This window comes from Lissotriton helveticus, chromosome 2_1 (genome assembly GCF_964261635.1).
Source record: "Lissotriton helveticus chromosome 2_1, aLisHel1.1, whole genome shotgun sequence".
NCBI classification, from domain to species: Eukaryota; Metazoa; Chordata; class Amphibia; order Caudata; family Salamandridae; genus Lissotriton; species Lissotriton helveticus.
In genome coordinates, this window is record NC_136059.1 from 1,938,864,678 (window position 1) to 1,938,883,758 (window position 19,081).

General features: G+C 42.5%; 1 protein-coding gene across 2 annotated transcripts in view; it reads right to left on the reverse strand.

Moving 5' to 3' along the window:
* ELMOD2 (ELMO domain containing 2) overlaps positions 1-19,081 on the reverse strand; it is a 162,326-nt gene that overhangs the window by 41,243 nt on the left and 102,002 nt on the right. For both annotated transcript variants that reach the window (XM_078676868.1, XM_078676869.1), the window contains 2 exons: positions 18,610-18,743; positions 8,041-8,109 (listed from right to left, as the gene is read on the reverse strand). In XM_078676868.1, the coding sequence (XP_078532994.1) occupies positions 8,041-8,109; positions 18,610-18,743 (203 nt within the window). The remainder of the gene's footprint in view (positions 1-8,040; positions 8,110-18,609; positions 18,744-19,081) is intronic.

A 19,081-nucleotide genomic window follows, 5' to 3' on the forward strand; every position in this document is an offset into this window, starting at 1 on the left:
AGATAAAACACATTTTACTGGGTAGCACCAATACCTACTGGAGAAGCAGCCTATCCTTTAACTGTAATACAACCTCCTATAGTACTCTGTTCAATAGGTCAAGCCCCCTGGAGGGGCCTGTTACCAAGAGGTTCTCAGGGGGGTGCTGATCAGGTTGGAGGCAAGTAAGTTGTAATACACGTCTCCCCAGCCCATAAGGAGATCCAGTATCCCACCCTTATGGATTTCCTCTGCTTGTGTACTGCTGGTGGGGCCTATTGCTTGATGTGATATGCACTGCAAGAAGCGTGAATAGTGGAGATCCAGTTCAGGGCGTGCCAGCACAGTTTTTGGTAGTGGCATGAGGAGACTGGAGGCAGTGCCAGTAGTCGAGGAGGCTGTGATGGAGCTCACAGCAAAATGAATGCTGAGATTTGGATTCTTCCCTTTTGTTCCAAACACAAAACCCACCACCCAAACTAAGGTATGTGACCACTTGGTGAGTACTTAGTTCAGGATGCAAGCCTCTTGGTCAATGTGGTACTGCTCTGTTACTCTTGTTATGAATAGTGGGGGAATGCAGGCTGGTCTTCTGAGCACCATGCATCTTCTTGGCGCTTCGTTCAACAAAGGAACTCAGCTGGACATGAGGTCACAAGTACCCTCAAGGAGTACACATTTTCACTCACACTGAAGGGTCACTTCAGGATCCCTAGACCTCACCCTTGTACAGTAGTGCAGGTCCTACCCTTATGTGGCAGTGGACGTCTTTGACTCCTTCATGGAGACCTCAGATTCCAGTGGAGAAATCTTGGCACAATGGCTGAAAGTTTCTGTACCATATTTATACTAATGTTGCAGGTGGTAGCAGTGACCGTCAGCTCTGTTAACGGTTTTGGACAGCTCTGCCCATTTGCCTATTCCACTCATACTGGTCCAACCAAGGTATTTGGTACAAGGTGCTAAAGAAAGGAGGAGGTGGGAGTCTCCAGGCTGTAGACAGCTCTTCCAGAGGACAATGGCCCATGAAAAGGCAAGGGAAAAGTCTCTAGCTTCAAAGGGGAGCTCAGTCTTCTCTTCACCACACCCATAAGCTTGACTCACTACAAAGGATTGCTGGAATGTCCTGGGAAAGCTCTGTAGTGCACACCAGCTGAGAACTCTTGTACTCACAACCTTAGGTACCATTCAGATGTGCAAAATACACAATGGATCCCAGAGACTTTGGCCACATGTATCACAAATCCATGAGTTCATCCTCTATATACTCAAAAAGGTGCACTCCTATAACATCCATGTCCCATATGGATTCGGCGAAGGAGCTAAGTTCACGGTATTGGCAGATCAATTTTACAAAACAATGGGAGAGGCCAGTAGGGGACTTTCCCTGGCATGAGCAGGGACAAAAGGCCAGGCATACCAATATAAACTGTATCGCTTCCTCCACTATCAGTCCTGTACAATTCTAAAAGCTGCAGGTAGCTGAGTTCAGTAAAACAAGGGTGCGTATGGTGTGCCCCCCACACCACAGAGCCCCACCCTGGGTCTCAATCCAAGTCCCAAAGATACCTCCAGTGCGCATGCCTAATTTTTGGGTGTGCTACGATGGAAGTAAAAAGGTCAGTTTCCTCTGATGAACTTGAAGAAGGGGCACATGCACTACAGCGCAATACAGATGACTGTTCTCCATCCTAACATCCTCCAATGAGAACAGCTGGAGCCTTGGGTATGCAACATGTTACGGGATGTGTTCAGACCTCAGGCCATGATGCTTTAGGCACAAATTAAACCACTGGAGGAGAACAATGTCAAAACCCATTAAAAGTGCCAGAATGACAAAGAGGGCTTTATTATTGATGGTTTAGAAGGATAAAGAAAGGGCAAGCTTTTACAAGGCTGAAGAAACGTCAAGCAAGATGAGAAGGCGAGTATAGCTGTCGTCTGTGATCTGAAGGGGACTGTCAACTACTTCGATGGATGCAGGCTCTTGGTTTAACGCGATTTGGAAGTCTCACAACAGAATTTTGCTTTTGATCCTTTTGCGTAGCTGGTTTATGTCCGCATTCTTATCTATTCCAGAAGGTATACGTGTGTTTGGGCAATAGTTAGTGACTTCATCAAGATCCAGTGTTGGCTTTCTGAGGAGTGACAGGATGTTCTTAGTCTTGAGAAAACGTAGACCATTAAAATAAGGTATAAGAAGCAAGTGGATTAGTGCTCCTCTAGAGAACTCCTTTAAAATGAATGATGGCATGATACTGTGTTCATAATATATGTCCTTCAAAGGATGGAATAGGATCACCAGGTCTTCTGCGGAAGGGACAGAATGTAGATCAGTTGAGTGTATTGCATTGTGCAATTTGTGTGAGGAAGTCAGAAATGGTTGTGCTACAGATGTACTGTCACAATGTGTCTATTTTGTCATTGAAGTTTTTAATATCTAAGCATTCATTTTGGAGTGGTCAATCGTGGGGACAATTGTAGGGATTATAGTAGGATTGTGTCTTACTTTTGTTACAGACTTCACTAATGATACTTTTGTTAAACAAAATTGCCTTGTCATCTATGATGAGCTGCCTGAGGAGGGTGTGAAATGTTTTCACGGTGTGAGATTCCAAATAGCTGTCCCCATTTCTTTTCCATGGCACCGGATGTCAAAATTACTGTCAATTACCTTCTGCCTTCTGCACCACTGAGTGTATGGTTTGGCTTCAATGGAGCAAAGTTTCATTGGGACATGGGTAATTGGTGTCGTTCGAGGGGTGCCATAGGAAGGTCTTGATGTTTACGTTTGAGTCAGATGAGGCTGGCAGCACAGTAAAGTCCTTATGTAAGATGTCTTGGAGGAAGTTACTGAAAGATCTACTCATAATCTTTATCAGCTTTTATTAGGATTAATGGTTTGGCGAGGTCGCTTAGAGGAATGGTCTATAATCAGCATCCAACCTGGAACTGCCTAGCAAGAGTGTTACTGAAGGTAAGTAACTTGTTCTTTTGATGGATACTTCTAACTGCAGATTCCTCGCCTTAGGTATAGATACCAAGGCGGTACCTCCCAAGATGGTGAGTCTGTAAAAATATTCAGACCAAAAGTCCTGCAGGACAGAAAGGGCAAAGCACCCATCCTTACAGACCTGATTGTCAAGCCAGTAGTGGTTTGTGAACATGTGCCTAATGCCCATGTAGCAGCCTGACAGATATCCAGGATGGGCGCTCTACTAACCAGTGCAGTAGCGACAGTCTTGGTTCGAGTGTAACCCTTTGAGGGTCTGCTTCTTAGCTAGTGCGTAGCAGATTTTAATGCAGAGGACTATCCACCTTGTGATGATTTTTTCTACTTTGCCCCTAGAAAGTCCACAAAGGGTTGATCATCAACCTGGTGGTCTCTAGTTTGATCAATTTAAAAACAGAGGGCTCTTTTGGGAACCTGTCCAGGCAGCCTCTTCTCCTCTTTCGAGGGATAAGGTGAGGCTAAGAATTCCGGAAGGGTGATATTATTCCCGACACGGAAAGGTGTTACTATTTTCGGCAGACATACAGTTCGAGTTTTCAACACCATTTTGCCCGGGAAACATTTTGCATATGGCGGCTGGACCTAGAGTTCCTGTATCTCACTTGCACAATGAGCTGAAGTTATGGCAACCCAAAAAACGGTTTTAGAGTCGATAGGCGTAGTGGGCAACTCAGCACTGGCTCAAAAGGGGGACAAATTAGAAAAAGTAAGAACCATATTCAAGTTAATTTGTGGCATCACAAAGGGGTTTCACGCAAACATGTGCTGTAAACCTATAAAAAATTACAACAAAAGGTGATTTGAGCAAAGAAGGCTGATCTGGCAACCACAAAAAAACAAAGTGCCGACAAGTACATTTTAACAGTATCCAGTGCAAGTTCTCGTTGGGCCAAAGATAACACATATAACAGCACATCTAGCAGTTAGGCCTGTAATAGGTCATTTTAATATTGCTGCACCAGTCTACATATTTGTCCCAGCACATGGTCTACATTGACTTTGTGGAAGAATGCCTAGCTGCCAAGATAACATCATCAACCTTCAAAGGGAGATTAAATGGAAATTAACTGATGCTGCTCTATCTCCACACATGGAGGTGTGGGTCGAGCATGCCTGTTGTACAAATTGAAGGACCCACTGGTCAGAAGTAATGTCTTGCCACCCCTGGAGGAAATGGCGGATCCTTCCTCCTACAGGGGGATGTATGACGTTACAACGCATACTTTTACAACGCATACCTTTACAACGAAACTTTTACAACACAAATACTATTACAACGCATGTATTTACAACGCATGTTTTTACAACGCAGGTACCTTTACAACGCATACCATTACAACGTAAGTATTGGTAAGTATATATTAATTTTTTAATTGTAAATTAATTGAAATTAATATAATTTTATGTAATGTAATTTAATTTCATTTAATTAATTTAATTTAAATTTAATTTTACTTTATTTTTACCCTGTACCCTGTACCCCAAAAACCCAAAACTGACCCTGAACCCTAAAAATACCCCTTTACCCAAAAACCCAAAACTGACCCTGAACCCTAAAAATACCCCTTTACCCAAAAACCCAAAACTGACCCTGAACCCTAAAAATACCCCTTTACCCAAAAACCCAAAACTGACCCTGAACCCTAAAAATACCCCTTTACCCAAAAACCCAAAACTGACCCTGAACCCTAAAAATACCCCTTTACCCAAAAACCCAAAACTGACCCTGAACCCTAAAAATACCCTTTACCCAAAAACCTAAAACTGACCCTGAACCCTAAAAATACCCTTTTACCCAAAAACCCAAAACTGACCCTGAACCCTAAAAATACCCCTTTACCCAAAAACCCAAAACTGACCCTGAACCCTAAAAATACCCCTTTAAAAAAAACCAAACATATAACATTTTAAATATAATTATATACTTACCAATACTTACGTTGTAATGGTATGCGTTGTAAAGGTATCTACGTTGTAAAAACATGCGTTGTAAATACATGCGTTGTAATAGTTTTTGCGTTGTAAAAGTTTCGTTGTAATGGCAGTGCGTTGTAAAAGTTGCGTTATAAAGGTTGTATACCCCTACAGGGTGGCTGTGTGCCTGAAAGGAAAGACTAAAGCAATTTTGAAGTTGTGGCTGCTGGAGAGACGGGGAACTGAGCTTTGCATTGTCCTTGGATGTTGAGTCTGGGGACCCCTGCCCTGACCTTGAAAAAACTCAGGGGCTTGTTGTGCTGGTGATTGAATCAGGTGTTTTCTGTATGCCAAACCCCTAACATGGACACAAAAGGGATGGAAATTGTTGGGGAAGTGATTGGCAGGTGTGGAGACACCAAAACAACGAGCTGTGGCTCTTCTCCCTTTGAACGGTTAGAGGGCCAGGTTTGCTTTTGCAAGGAAGAGGCGAGAGGCATTGATTGACATATGTATCAAGGAAGCCTGGACATCACCAGAGAAGCTCGTGGACCTCATCCATACATGGTGCTGAAGCATCACGCTCGTGACAATTGCCCAAACCAAGCAATTGGTCAAATCCGGGCCAGACCAGATAACAAATCTAGCCACATTAGGCTGTCCAGAATAGTTTGAGCTAAAGCCATTATAAGTCATCAGGTACCGCCGGTATGATGTGACCAACCATGTCCCTTAGCGCATGGGTGTAAGCCTCCAAGGAGGACCTTGTAAACTGGAAAAACCATGAGAAACATAAAAGATAAAAGGAGTTGAGCAGACAGCATAGGTCTGACCTATATCAGGTCTCACTCATTCGACCAATGAGGTTATTTAGAAGTGAAAGTTATCCTTTATAAAGAAACACACAATAGCGGATACAAACATACAGGCCTCTGTTGTCAGTGGAAAACCAAAAGTTATGATTCTCGTGTTTTACACTGGGCTTATGGGATCCCTTGCAACTGAAACACAATTAAAAGCGCTAAAGGAATGTGCATTGTTTGGGGCTTACTGAAGTTTATCTTTAAATGTTTCATAGAGAATATCATCTGTGAAAAGTGTATTTTTAAGATAATGAACCTAACCTGTCAAATGCTGAGAAATCAATCACTAATTATTACCACACTAAGAAAAGAAGGAAACGTTTGGAAATACGTGGACTTGCAAGGAAAACCTGATGCTTTTAATTCTTACGGTGTGATTAATAAACTGACAGTTAACGATAACAAAACTGATATTTGAAGGCAAGAAACAAAACAAGAGCTTTTGGTCCCATATGGTCTAAGTTCAAAATAGACTAAATATTCAGGATAACAGTTAATGCACAACTAAATTGGACTGATAACCTGAAAATTTCGAAACAGACAACAGTGTTTCCCTTGAGGGCTGACTATTAAAGACCTACTGTATTTATGGTGGAATATTTTGACTCCCACTTCTCAAAACCTATACAGTAAAAATAATTCCACGAGCTTCATATGAAGCTGAATTTGTTACAATGGGTAAGGGGATGGCCAGTATTGCATTGAAAGGCCTATTGGGTTTTCCTCCAAGTACAACTTTGCATTACTACTGGAGATGAGATGAACATCACAGCACATTTAGCTCATACATGCTTTATACGATTTTTAACTATACCACATAGGCATAATCAGGAGAAAATGTCTACAATTCGAAACCAAGCTCTTTTTTAGGGCAAAACAAAGGTGGCAAGGACATTCACTCAGCGTGTTATGCAAATAAATGATTCATTTGAAGACAGTCATGGGCAATATTTAGGGGCTATTAAATGTATTAGAATGCATTGAGATGTTAGGGATACTTATAAGTGGAAAATTACATACATGATCTAGTAAAGAACAATCAAGTGTGGCCATGGACAAAAATTGGCTTGGAGATCATACTATATATTTCAGTATCTATATATAACCTTTTAAATTAAAACTGGCTGGCAAATTCTGTGATTTTGGGACTCTTAAATCCTTAAGCAGATTTTTCCCTCTACTCCCTCAACCGGCCAAGGAAATGGTGGCTCGGGCGCTCATCATATCCCGCCTGGATTATGCTAATGCGCTTTTTCTTGGCATACCTGGATCTCTGGTCAATAAACTGCAATTAATCCAGAACGCGGCGGCCAGACTCTTATTTAACATCTCTAAGCGATCAAGAATTAGATCACACTTGCGTGACCATTACTGGCTGCCCGTGGCCCAGCGGGTGCAGTTCAAGGCTCTCATTCTAGCCCACAGAGCTTTGCACGACTCAGGTCCCTCCTACATCAGGAAAGGGGTGGCTTTTTACACACCTAGGAGATCTTTACGATCTGATTCCCATCGGTTGATGATCACCCCGCATTTTTGTCGTTCTAGGATGGGCGGCCAGTCACTTTCAGTCAAAGTAGCCTCCCTATGGAATGCCCTTCCTGTTGTGCTGCGTCACACTCAGGACTTCCAGCGGTTCAAGAAGCTTCTCAAAACTCATCTTTTTAACCAGGCTTACTAATTCTTGTTCTAGCCACATGCTTGCGACCTCATCGCGCCAGGATACTCAAGAGTAATTGTGCGCGTTACAAACTCCATATAACATAACATAACATAACATAACATTAATGGATCAGATAATGAAGAGTATGGGATGATGTACAGGTCATATTACAACAAAGTTTGGAATTTTACACACTATAATGGATTATACTATTCGGACACTCTAAATTGAAGGTTTTTAAACCCGCCCCCCCTTAAAAATATCGAATAGGCAGTTGTTCTGCTAAAATTGAACTGATTGGTCATATACATTCTGCTGCCAAACTTTCTGCACTGGAGAATTTTTAAAAACTACTAAGGAAATCATATTTCAAGTATTTCGCATTTTAGATTGCAATAAATGTAGACATTTTGTTTAAAATGTTCAATGGAATAATTCTCAACTAATAACTATTTCAATAAATGAAAAATAATCCATATACACATGAAGTAAATTTTCCTGGAGGCACTTTTAGCAGTTACCAGTCTGTAATAAAAATGGCATGTTAAATGCACAAACTTCACACTGAAACGATTTTTTATCTTGAATAGAGGAAGTCAAACTTTGCTTACCCCATTTTTGGATGATATGAATGAGAGAGGACCTGGCAAGCCTCTCCAGTGTAATGTTGACTAAAATATCTAAACAAATACAAAAAAAATACATTGTTAGATGTTTCATGTTTCCACATGCACTGATCCGTAGTAGAAATGCTTAGAGACAATGACAAATTTTGCGGACCTAGCCAAGTCAGTTAACATATTTTGATTCTGTTTTCAAGGCTATTCATGAAAAATCACAACTTCAAACTTGGTATGTATTCTTAAAACTGTAAGAAAATACAAAGTGATACATGTAATAATGTATCGAATATATAGGTCACCACTTTTTGAATAACCTCCTACTGGATGGGGGTTCAAAACTTCATAAGTAGGGTGGAATGGTACAGATCATCCATTCTACCACTCCAGGCTTTGTTACTAGCTCAGTACCAAATATCAACAAGGGGTGCAAGTTCTAGTGATGCACACAAACAGCGATCGGATGAGAGGAGGACAATAGGAGGCTTCAATGACAACAGTGTCATTAATGGACTTTGGCATAGAAAGGGTAAGTGTAATGCGTTCATCCCTTGTACATTATTAGTTCTGTAGGTCCACAGCAATTTAATGCATTTCATATTCCTATAAATCCATAGATGGAGGGTGTTGTGGTAGACAGCATCCCTGCATTTAGTGAAAGAGATCTTGAAAGACTGGTCTGCCACATCAGGCATCCAACCTTCTATCACAACTTTTACAAGAATACTTATTATGTAAGTTATCCAAACGGGTAGTTTATATACCAAAAACTTCACTTTGGAAGCAGATCCAATTGCACACACACACACACTCAGAATTCTATAGCTTCTCCTGTTAGATACAACAGACCAGGATAAAATTAAACAATGGGAAAACAACGAGGATGAACAATCAAATATCATGATGAGACAACAGATTGATGTAGCAGGGGAGGAATGCAACAAACTCATAATAGAGTCGGATGAATCCATGAAAAACATTGAAGACACTATCAGAGGAGAGATAACCAAAAACAAGCACTGGCCAAGCCAATAGGTCTCCCATTTGCAAGAGTTAGACCTAGTTTGAAAAAGGAAGCTACGTTCCACATTGCTAACATCAACCGGTTCATGTTTCACATTCTCCACCGAGGGCCGGCAGAGATCAGCAGAACAGGCCCACAAAGATGGAGGGGAGGGTTTGGGCGGTGACATAAAAAGGCCTCCATGCGGATTGTCAACGGGGATTGGCTCTTGAAAGGGCACTGTCCGCTGGGCATGTGTGCTTCAAGTGGACATGGCCCATAAATAAATGAATAAATCAATCTATCAAGAAATCAAACAATCAAACTAAACTCAATTTAAATATCAAGCCTGAAGCATGTTTGCACCCACTACCGGTGCTTTATATTAGGAAAATGAGTGAACAAACAAAGGGAGAAACAAACAGGGACAAACTCCCCCATGACGCCGCTTTCCCTGTGCTGCCCGGCCGGAGCCTTCTCTGCAGTTACCTGGGGAGATGCACTGCTCCCCTACCAAAGGCAGAAGCGGTGTTGTTCCTGTAGGCTGCTTCTCGCAGTGGTGAGGAGGAATGCAAACTAAGCAGCAATGCCCCCCCCGCCCCCGCAGAAGCTTGGTGTCCCTGAAGTGGGTGCCTTCCTGATAAATTAAAAGCTGCGTGGCATCTAAAATCTGTGCAATTCAAACAGCTACACAGGCTTCCTTATATATATTTTTTTAAGTGTGAGCTCTAGAGGCAAGCAAAAATGTAAATAGTGCCATAATCAAACTAAACTCAATTTAATTATTAAGTCTGAAGCATATTTTCACCCACTATCGGTGCTTTATATTACGAAAATGAGCGAACAAACAAAGGGTGAACCAAACCGGGACAAACTCCCCATGATGCCGCTTTCCCTGTGCTGCCCGGCCGGAGCCTTCTCGGCAGTTACCTGGGGTGATACACTGCTCACCTACAAAAGGCAGAAGCGGCGTTCTTCCTGTAGGCTGCTTCTCGCAGTGGTGAGGAGGAATGCAAACTAAGCAGAAATGCCCATCACCCCGCAGTGCAGGTGAGGAAAGACAACGACCAGAAGCTTGGCGTCCCTGAAGTGGGTGCCTTTCTGATAAACTAAAAGCTGTGTGGTATCCAAAATTTGTGCAATTCAAACAGCTACACAGGCTATCTTTAATTTATTTTATTACAAGCGTGAGCTCTAGAGGCAAACACAAATGTAAATAGTGCCATAAACGAGCATTAAAAACAAGCGAAAGAGAAAGCACGGTAACTTGACCCAGGAGGAATGCAGCTGACACCCTGCGTGCCGCTGCTCGCTCCCGAGAGCAAACCGCTGTACGAGTGAACCTTTGGAGAAGAGGTGGGACATGCACCCGCCTTCGGCCATTTGCGTGCCTTCATTATATAAAGCCACCCGCAAAGGCCAATCCAAAGTGTGGGAGGAGTTAGACCCACACAGAGAAGTTTGGAGTGCTCACAAGAAGCCTCCCATAGAGCAGCGCATGAGCGCTGCGCTAGGCAAGACCTAACAAGCAACAGCAACAGGTCAAGAATGGTAGACGGAGACTGGCCAAGTAATGACTGGGGGGAGGGAGGGATGGCTGCGGGGGAGTGATGGGCGAATCAGAAACGAGGGAGGGTGTGGAGCTGAAACTAGCAGCATAAAGAGGGACAGGGCCGATTTGAGGGTAAGCAAAATGGGTTGTAAAACATGCAGAAATGGAAAGAAGAGTGAAGCTACAGGCCAATCCTAAAAAAAAGCTCAAAATGCCAAATGTGGAGATGAAACCAAATAAATACAAGCGCAGCACAGGGTTAAAAAAACAAAACTCAAGCCCAATAATATTGGTCCACTTTCCCCATAAAAAGTATACTATTTTCACAGTAGAAAAGCAAACAACACAAATCTAAAGTCGATTTAAAATATGAAACTTAAACTTTACGGACATAACAACACACAATATGGAACATAAAAGAAACACTTTGAACGTGATACGGACAAAGCACCTGCCACACACAATATGGAAACAGTAATAAACACTGTGAACGTAATCTAATTTTACTGTAACATTTCCTTACTGTTTCTGATACAGGCAAAATGCACCCACGGTGCACAATATGGAGACTGAGATAAACACTTTGGACGTAATCCAATTTCATCTTAACATTTCCTTATTTTTTCTGATACGGCCATAAAGCACCCACCACGCATATGGAAACAGAAATAAACACTGTGAACATAATCCAATTTCACTGTAATATTTCCTTACTGTTTCTGAAGTCACAAAATAGTAACTCTAAAAGCATCAAAGCACCTTGTGATGGGCTGCACGGAATATCCAACAAGGTATTTGGAAGACGGGACCCCCAGGGGCACAGGCGTGCATGATACCAGATTGCGAGTTGCTGACTTGGCGGTATCCAAATCAGTGGTAAGGGGCAGGAGACCTCTTTCCTCAGGAGAGCAACCAGGAAGAAGGTGGAGAGTGTAAGGCATACGCAGGAGTAGAACACAGAATAGAGAGGATGAGAAACAACGAAAGGGGTAGGAGGCTCCGAAGGACCACTGTGGGACCAGTCAACCCACTCAGGACATGGATCCGATGGAAAGAACAGGCGGAGGATTCAAGAAAATGGGAAGGAAGATGCAGCGAGGAGACGGCATTGGATCCTGATTTCTCCAATGTGAAGACGGATTTGGCAGACTCGGGGAGAGGCGCAAAGAATGAGACTGCTGCAGGCTTATGTCGGGACTGTGGCCTCAGGCAAGTACTGGGGAAGGGATCCAGGCCTGTGCAGTGGTGGGCGGCAATACAGGAGAAGTTGGATGAGGGATGGCATTGATCTCCTGATATCCAGACAGAGAACCCTCAAGGGACAGTTGAGGGGGTAATTGTCTGTTCTTTCGGACAGTCAAGTCTTAACCCTTCTCACCTTCACTAACCCCCCTTTTATAAATATATTATATGTTTCACAGGCACCATTTCCACAGAACCTATTGTGCACAGGGTGTTTAAGACTACAGGCAGGAAAAGTAAGGAGTCTATTCCTTACTGACAACAACACTGATCACATTGTGGTGTGAAGATAAGGAGAAAACCTAGGCACAAGAGCCCAAATATTAAGTGCTATGTCTTCCTATCCCCAATGTCATACGAAGCCGACCCCACCAGAGCAGGAACCAAGATGAATACAAGGAGGAGGACGAAAGAGACCCCGGAGAGTTATAGTAAGACCTGATTGGAACTAAACAAAACGGTTTCAAAATAAAAGTCATACCACTTAGAAATCTGGTGTTGTCAAGTACCTTCCATTTTCCTGTCACACACCTCAAAATACAGCAACACAAAACATTGAGTTTTCAAGCAGATATAGCGCCGTATACGTAAAATGGGCACATCGATGATACAGGACAACAAAACACAATCATTTAGAAGAAATGCTTGTTCACACACAAAAAAAGTGCCAAAGACATAAAATACAATGGCAGAAGTGGAAGAGTACAAGTCCTGCGGCGATACTTCATGGGAGGGAACAACTGAGAACTAGCATTCACAATACACTTGGAAGAGTGTACACATTTGCTAAAAAAATACAATGATCTACCAAGAAGCACCCAGTGTGACAGTAACAGTCATCTGCACTGCCAGGGATCACCTCTGATATTGACTCCCAAGAAGCGGAGTTCAAGAATCCACAGTCACATTAGAGATGCAATGACATAATCTTGGAAATCAAAACATAAACGCACAATATACAAGCATTTGATTAAAACCAAATTCAATCTGGAACAGTCAACTCTCAACAGCAGGGGCAACCACTATAGAACACTGGGGAAAAACAGGAAAACGACCAGATGAATTCCTCCATCTAGCTGTAAAACTCTTCTCTGAAACACTAACAGAAACAGTAATGCAGATAATTAATAAATGCCTCTCAATCAGCTCCTCGTCAAAATGAGACCTGGTATATAACAAAACAGACCTGTTCACATTCACAAGGAAACAAACTGAAACTAAAAGCATTCTACAATTTCCAACCTATGCAACAAGCAAGAAAACTGAAATTGGATACGTCCATTTACAGCCGGGGAACTGGAGGAAAATACATCTTATTGAAACATTATGAGACTCAGGCCAACGTAGCTCCTCATCTACAACTGATATTTGCTCAAAATCTAGGAATTGTTACTGCAAATACAATGACAAGTTCAATCAAAGCTAAACTCACATTCGCTCCTTCACTACCATCAGGGAACTCCACTGACCTATTCGGCATATCAACCTTAACATATTTGGATAATCAATCCTTCAAATATACAAAGCAGAAGAAATATCTACTGTCTAATATGAATTTATAAGAAAGATAGACCTTTAAACAGGTAGACAAAAAACAAGAAATCATTATCAAAAAGGCAGAAAAAGGGGGCAACATTGTCACATTACACCCTGATGATTATTTTAAGGAGAAAGAATGACAACTATTGGATACCATCTGCTACATAAACAACTGTTGAACCTCATGAACAAAATACAGGGGTCATATAGAAAACTGGAAAATTAATATGAACAAAGATTACTTTTAAGTGAAGAAAAACATCTAACCCTAGAACATTCAACAATGGCAACCTTTTGTTTTTTGCCCAAAGTAAATAAAAAGGATTTTTCTGCCACATGGAAGACCAGATACAAGTGGAATCGATTGCATACACTCACAACTTTACGAATGTGTGGACCATCATCTAGAGCCACCAAAGAAAAGTCTTTCCTCACACCCAAGAAACTAAGCTTGTTTTACAAAAATTAGACAATGCTGAGTGGCAAAAAGACTGTGCTAGACACTTTTCATATGGTGAATCTATATACATCAATCGAATACAAAGATAGATCTGGACTGCACACTTTCTTTAAATCAATAATATGGTAATTAATATTTTAAGATCTTGCATAACAAACAATAACTTCAGTTTTAAAAAGCAATACACTTTACAGATGCAAGGCACAGCGATGGATTCCAAATTTGCAGCATCATCTGTTTCAGCTTCATGGTGAAAGTTAAGAAACATTGGCTCTGAAACTGATACTTTCAACACATTTTTTCCACATGTGATCTTTTGCGCATCTTTTGTAGATGTTACAGATTTTACTTTTTGGCCGGAACATACAATCGTTAACAACTGAAAACACACAGCAAGTTATTGGATTTCACAACTTATACTACAAACAACAAAACACAAACAACACTACTTAAGAAAGAAAAAGAAAATAAACTGAAGCAACTCATTACTTCTAGCCAGCAGTTGCTATCTACTGAGCATTATTGGCAACATCAATTGGGGAGAATTCCTAAAGACTAAAAGAAACTGAAATGAGGACTTAGTTTAGAAGATCAAAGCCCATGATCTAACAGACCATCTAGCAGCTTGAGAATATGATCGGACGCGCTATGAAAAAACATTAGCAAAGTGCACATCTTCAATCGATCCAACTTGGTGCAGGAAATGAGAAAAAAGAAACATCGCAACAAAGATTCGATCAGTTTTATAACTAACTTTCATAACATACATCACTATATTAGACAAATACTCATAAAAAACAACTTCCCTTACTACTATTTTTTTTTAATAAATAACGCTTTTCTTCTGGGGCCGCAAATTAATTTCCCACATGCCCCCAGCCTCGGGCAAATAGTCTGCCATTCCGAATTTGTGGATAATAGGAAGAAACGGTCGACATTTCTAGATAGACCTAAATGTTTTTGCATTTGCCAGCATTGGTGTAGCTGTAAATTGGGTAACAATAAACTCATTGAATTATGGATTAACTGTGACCCCAGAGGAGTAAGGTCCGAATTAAAGTATGGAGATGCTCTTAGCAGTTTGGGCCCTTTCCAGGGCTGTCCAGCATGGGTGACTTGGGATGCCTGATGAAGAGGTTGGGGAGAAGGGTGTAGCACTGCCACAGTCAACAGGAATGAGGTTTGGTTTGAAAAGGGATCTTAAGATGAGGAAAACAGGTGCACTGGAGGAAGTGAAGAGTCTTTCTCTCACTTCTTATGTGTCCTTCAATAGTGGAGTTGCTAATGGCCTCAACGGAGAGCTAAACACAGAAGGCATTGACGCCAGAAGAAGTTGGTTGAGTCTGAGAATTTCTAGTTGGTAAAAGGCTCAAGACGAAAGAGGACGTAGTCATGTCACTATCCCTAAGCTAATCGCAGACTGAGCAACAGCTAACAAACAAGCAAGATAAATTGGGGAGAAACTGGAGAACCTGGTTTGAATCCCGGCCGTGGCTCAACATCAGGTGATTCTGGGCAAATTGCTTAATATCCATGTGCCTATCATTCTGGTTCTCTTAAAAACGACATTGGACTATAGAGGAAGCTTTGACCTACGTCCAGGACATTAATATGCCCAAGCTAACCCCAGAAGCGGCGCGGGGATTAGAAGCAGATCTCACCATAGAGGAGCTACAGACAGCAATGGGGGCACTGCAGTCGGGTAAAGCACTGGGGCCGAATGGCATACCTGGTGAGCTATACATGGAGCACTCGCGCGGGCAACATATTTACAGGAACCAGCGGTGGTGTTATCGTTAGACGCACGACTGGCGTTCGATATGGTCGAGTGGCCCTTTCTATTCGCAGTGCTCCGACATCTGGGGTTTGGCCCCACCTTTTGCAGATGGGTCCGGCTTCTCTATACCAACCGGGTGGCGCATGTTGCCGTCAACGGCCAGATCTCTGAAGATTTTCCCCTGACGCGTGGAACGCGTCAGGGCTGCCCGCTGTCGCCACTCCTCTTTGCCTTGGTGCTGGAACCGTTGGCGGCCTGGATCCGGTGGGACCCAATGATAAAGGGGCTCAAGTGGACGGACAGCTGGGAAGACCGAATATCCCTCTACGTGGATGACGTATTGCTCTATCTGACCTCCCTCAGGCGGCCTATGCTGCCTCTGCTTAATATATGTGCGATTTTTGGGAGAGCGTCGGGATACACCATAAATTGGTCAAAGTCGGTCAGGTTTGTCCTCCACGGTCCACCCCCACGACTTCCTCCGGATTGCCCGCTTAGACCAGCAGAGGGAGCGTTCAGGTACCTGGGCATATATATTGCTATGGATGCGGTGGAATTCTTCGAAAAAACTTGCAACCACCTCTGGACCGTCTCAGGAGGGATGTGCGGCATTGGGAGGCCCTTCCGCTGACCTTGTTAGGAAAGGCGACATTATTCAAAATGATGCCATTGGCCCGATTTTTATATGTACTAGAAAACATGCCTTTTGTGGTTACCCCAAAATATTTCAAGGCTTTTGAGGCACAGGTCTCCGGCCTCTTATGGGGCAACAAACCAGCACGCATAGCGAAGTCCAAGCTAATGCGAAGCTGGTACGACGGAGGGATTGCACTTCCAAACATACAATTTTACTACTGGGCAGCGCAATTGAAGATAATTAATCAATGGCTGCACGCTCCTTAGAGTGACCCGGCATTTTAGGTAGATTGGGCCCTCCTAGGCACAAGAGGTATGTTATCTCCTCTCTATGATAAAAAACTGACACTAACGGTGTTCGGTCCTCTTAGACACACATTGGTCCTTTGGCATACTGCTCAAACCAAGCTTGGCTGGCGTGGGGTACTGACCCAACTTACCCCCTTGTAGGACACTAAACGTCTAGGCAAGCTCCGTAATACCAAAGGTTTCGATAAATGGGACGACATGAGCATCTTCACGGTGGGAGACCTCTGGCACAATGGTGAAATGGTATCGTTTGAAAGTCTCCAACAAGACTATGAAATGGCGAGTGGGGAACGATTTTGCTACGTGCAAATCCGACATGCTCTGATGTCAGCGCTGCGCCCTGGTACAGAGGTCCCTGAGGCTTCCCCCCTGGAAGAACGATTGCTCACAGAATATATGCAGAAGAAAGCGACTTCCCTCACTTACCGGAAATTGATAAATAATATGCCAGACCCGACGGGTTCACTGCGTGAAAAATGGTCCAGGGGTGTGGGGGAACTAGATGAGTCTGAGTGGCAGGAGGCGCTGGCCTCTCCGCGGGAAGTGGGCATACCTTCTAGACTCAGGTTTGTGCAGCTGAAAATATTACACCGCGCATACTACACCAGACACACCCTGCTCAAGATTGGCAGAACACTGCACCCATTTTGTTTAAGAGGTTGCGGAGAGGAAGGTAAATTTTTTCATACCATGTGGGATTGCCCTAGGATAATGGGAGTATTGGAGGCAAGTGATGCGGACGATCTCACAGGTAGAAGGGGTTTCCCTAGTACCGGAACCGAGACGAGGCTTATTAAATGTATGGGAACCTAATGATCTGAACAATCTGGCTCAGGTCTGGGTTGCGCTGTGTATGGTGATTGCTAAGCGGAACATCGCCCAGAAATGGGGTGTGCCGGAGGTGCCTACCCTAACTGCATGGGGGAGAGATATGGATGCTACCATGTTCGCCGAGTAGTCCGTATTCATTAATCGAGCGTGCCCCAAAAAGTGGAGTAAAATCTGGAGTAATTGGAATAAATTTCGGGGTGACATTTGTGATCCCCCCTCAGATCAAGAAGATGATGTTTCTGACGTGGAGTAAAAGGGTGGGGGAGCGAGGCTCACGGCGAGATAATGAACATTGTGATATATTAATGAAATGTAATATGGTTGTGATTTTGACCGTGCTTGTGTGTAATGAAGAACAGAATGATTTTAAAACGGATATGTACCTTGCCTGTTTAACTGAGGTTTGTATTATGCAAAATAAAAATTTTCAGAAAAAAACCCAAAAAAAAACGACATTGGGCTAATGGGCAAAGTTCTCACATTTATTTATATAATTGCAAAAAATGTAACCACTCCACTATAAACTCTACATTCAAGCAAACTGTACTCTGCTAAATATCAGGATCCATTTATAGAATGATAACTGTAGAGGCTGGGGCACTTAATGTTCTGAAAAGATGTTAGCAAACAGCTCTCTGCTCCGAGAGTTAGAACTTGGTCCCATTTATCTACATTTCTACATTGGTATTAATACCCCTGTTGTGCTATGGCACTAACAATTTGATAGAGTTCTATTGTGCTTGTGCAAAGCCTAATTGTATCAAAGTGTCTCTCGCAATATAATCACTTGATAAAGGCTAGGTGCTAATGCAGGAAGGGTAGGACAGTATGGTAGAAGACAGGATGAGCTCTGAAGCATCCCTGCAAGATGGATTTCAAACAGTGTAGATTGTCACGCTCATATTAAGACTTGTTGTTCTTAATAAACACTCCTCTATGGATCCAAACTTTGCACTGTGGCGTTCATATAACTAGATCTATACATATACACAACTCTGACATTTATGGTTAGTCATACAGCAACTTTACTACCCCAATACTACCATATTTTCAATGTTATACAGTCAATGCTTTTACAACTCGTGTTATAGGATTGCTGAATGACAAATGACATTTCAGAAAAAAATAGTTCAATAAATGTAGTGCCTAACAAAGCAGGTTAGTCAGAGACCTAATCAAAGCTAAACAAGAAAAATACACAACGCACTTACAGAAGATTTGCCAACCCCAGCATGCCCATGCCCCGGAAGTCTGTTTTGGGATCATCTCCTTGAAAACCAATGTCACCCCACTGCTTTGTAATTCTGGATTTTAGTTTTTCATGAGGCTTCAAGAGGTTCCAAAGCTAAAAAATAAAAAAGAAAGCTAGTAAGCACGGCTAATGCCAAATATCTTTGTTTTACTCAGTTTAACGTTAATGCTTTATTTACCAGCAGGATGAGAACATAGAGCACCAAGCACATAAATATAGAAGCAAATGTACTTTATGATTTAGAGTGAATAACTGTATCCCCCACATTTTTATCCTCCGACTACTTCTACATTTTGAAGAACAATCTAAAAAGATAGAATGTTCTCTGGACCAGGGAACGCACGGCACCTCGCGCCGTCCCACTCATGACCGGTAACATTTAAAATGACTATGCTTTCATGAGACCTTGTTTTCGTGTCCTGGGCCAGAGA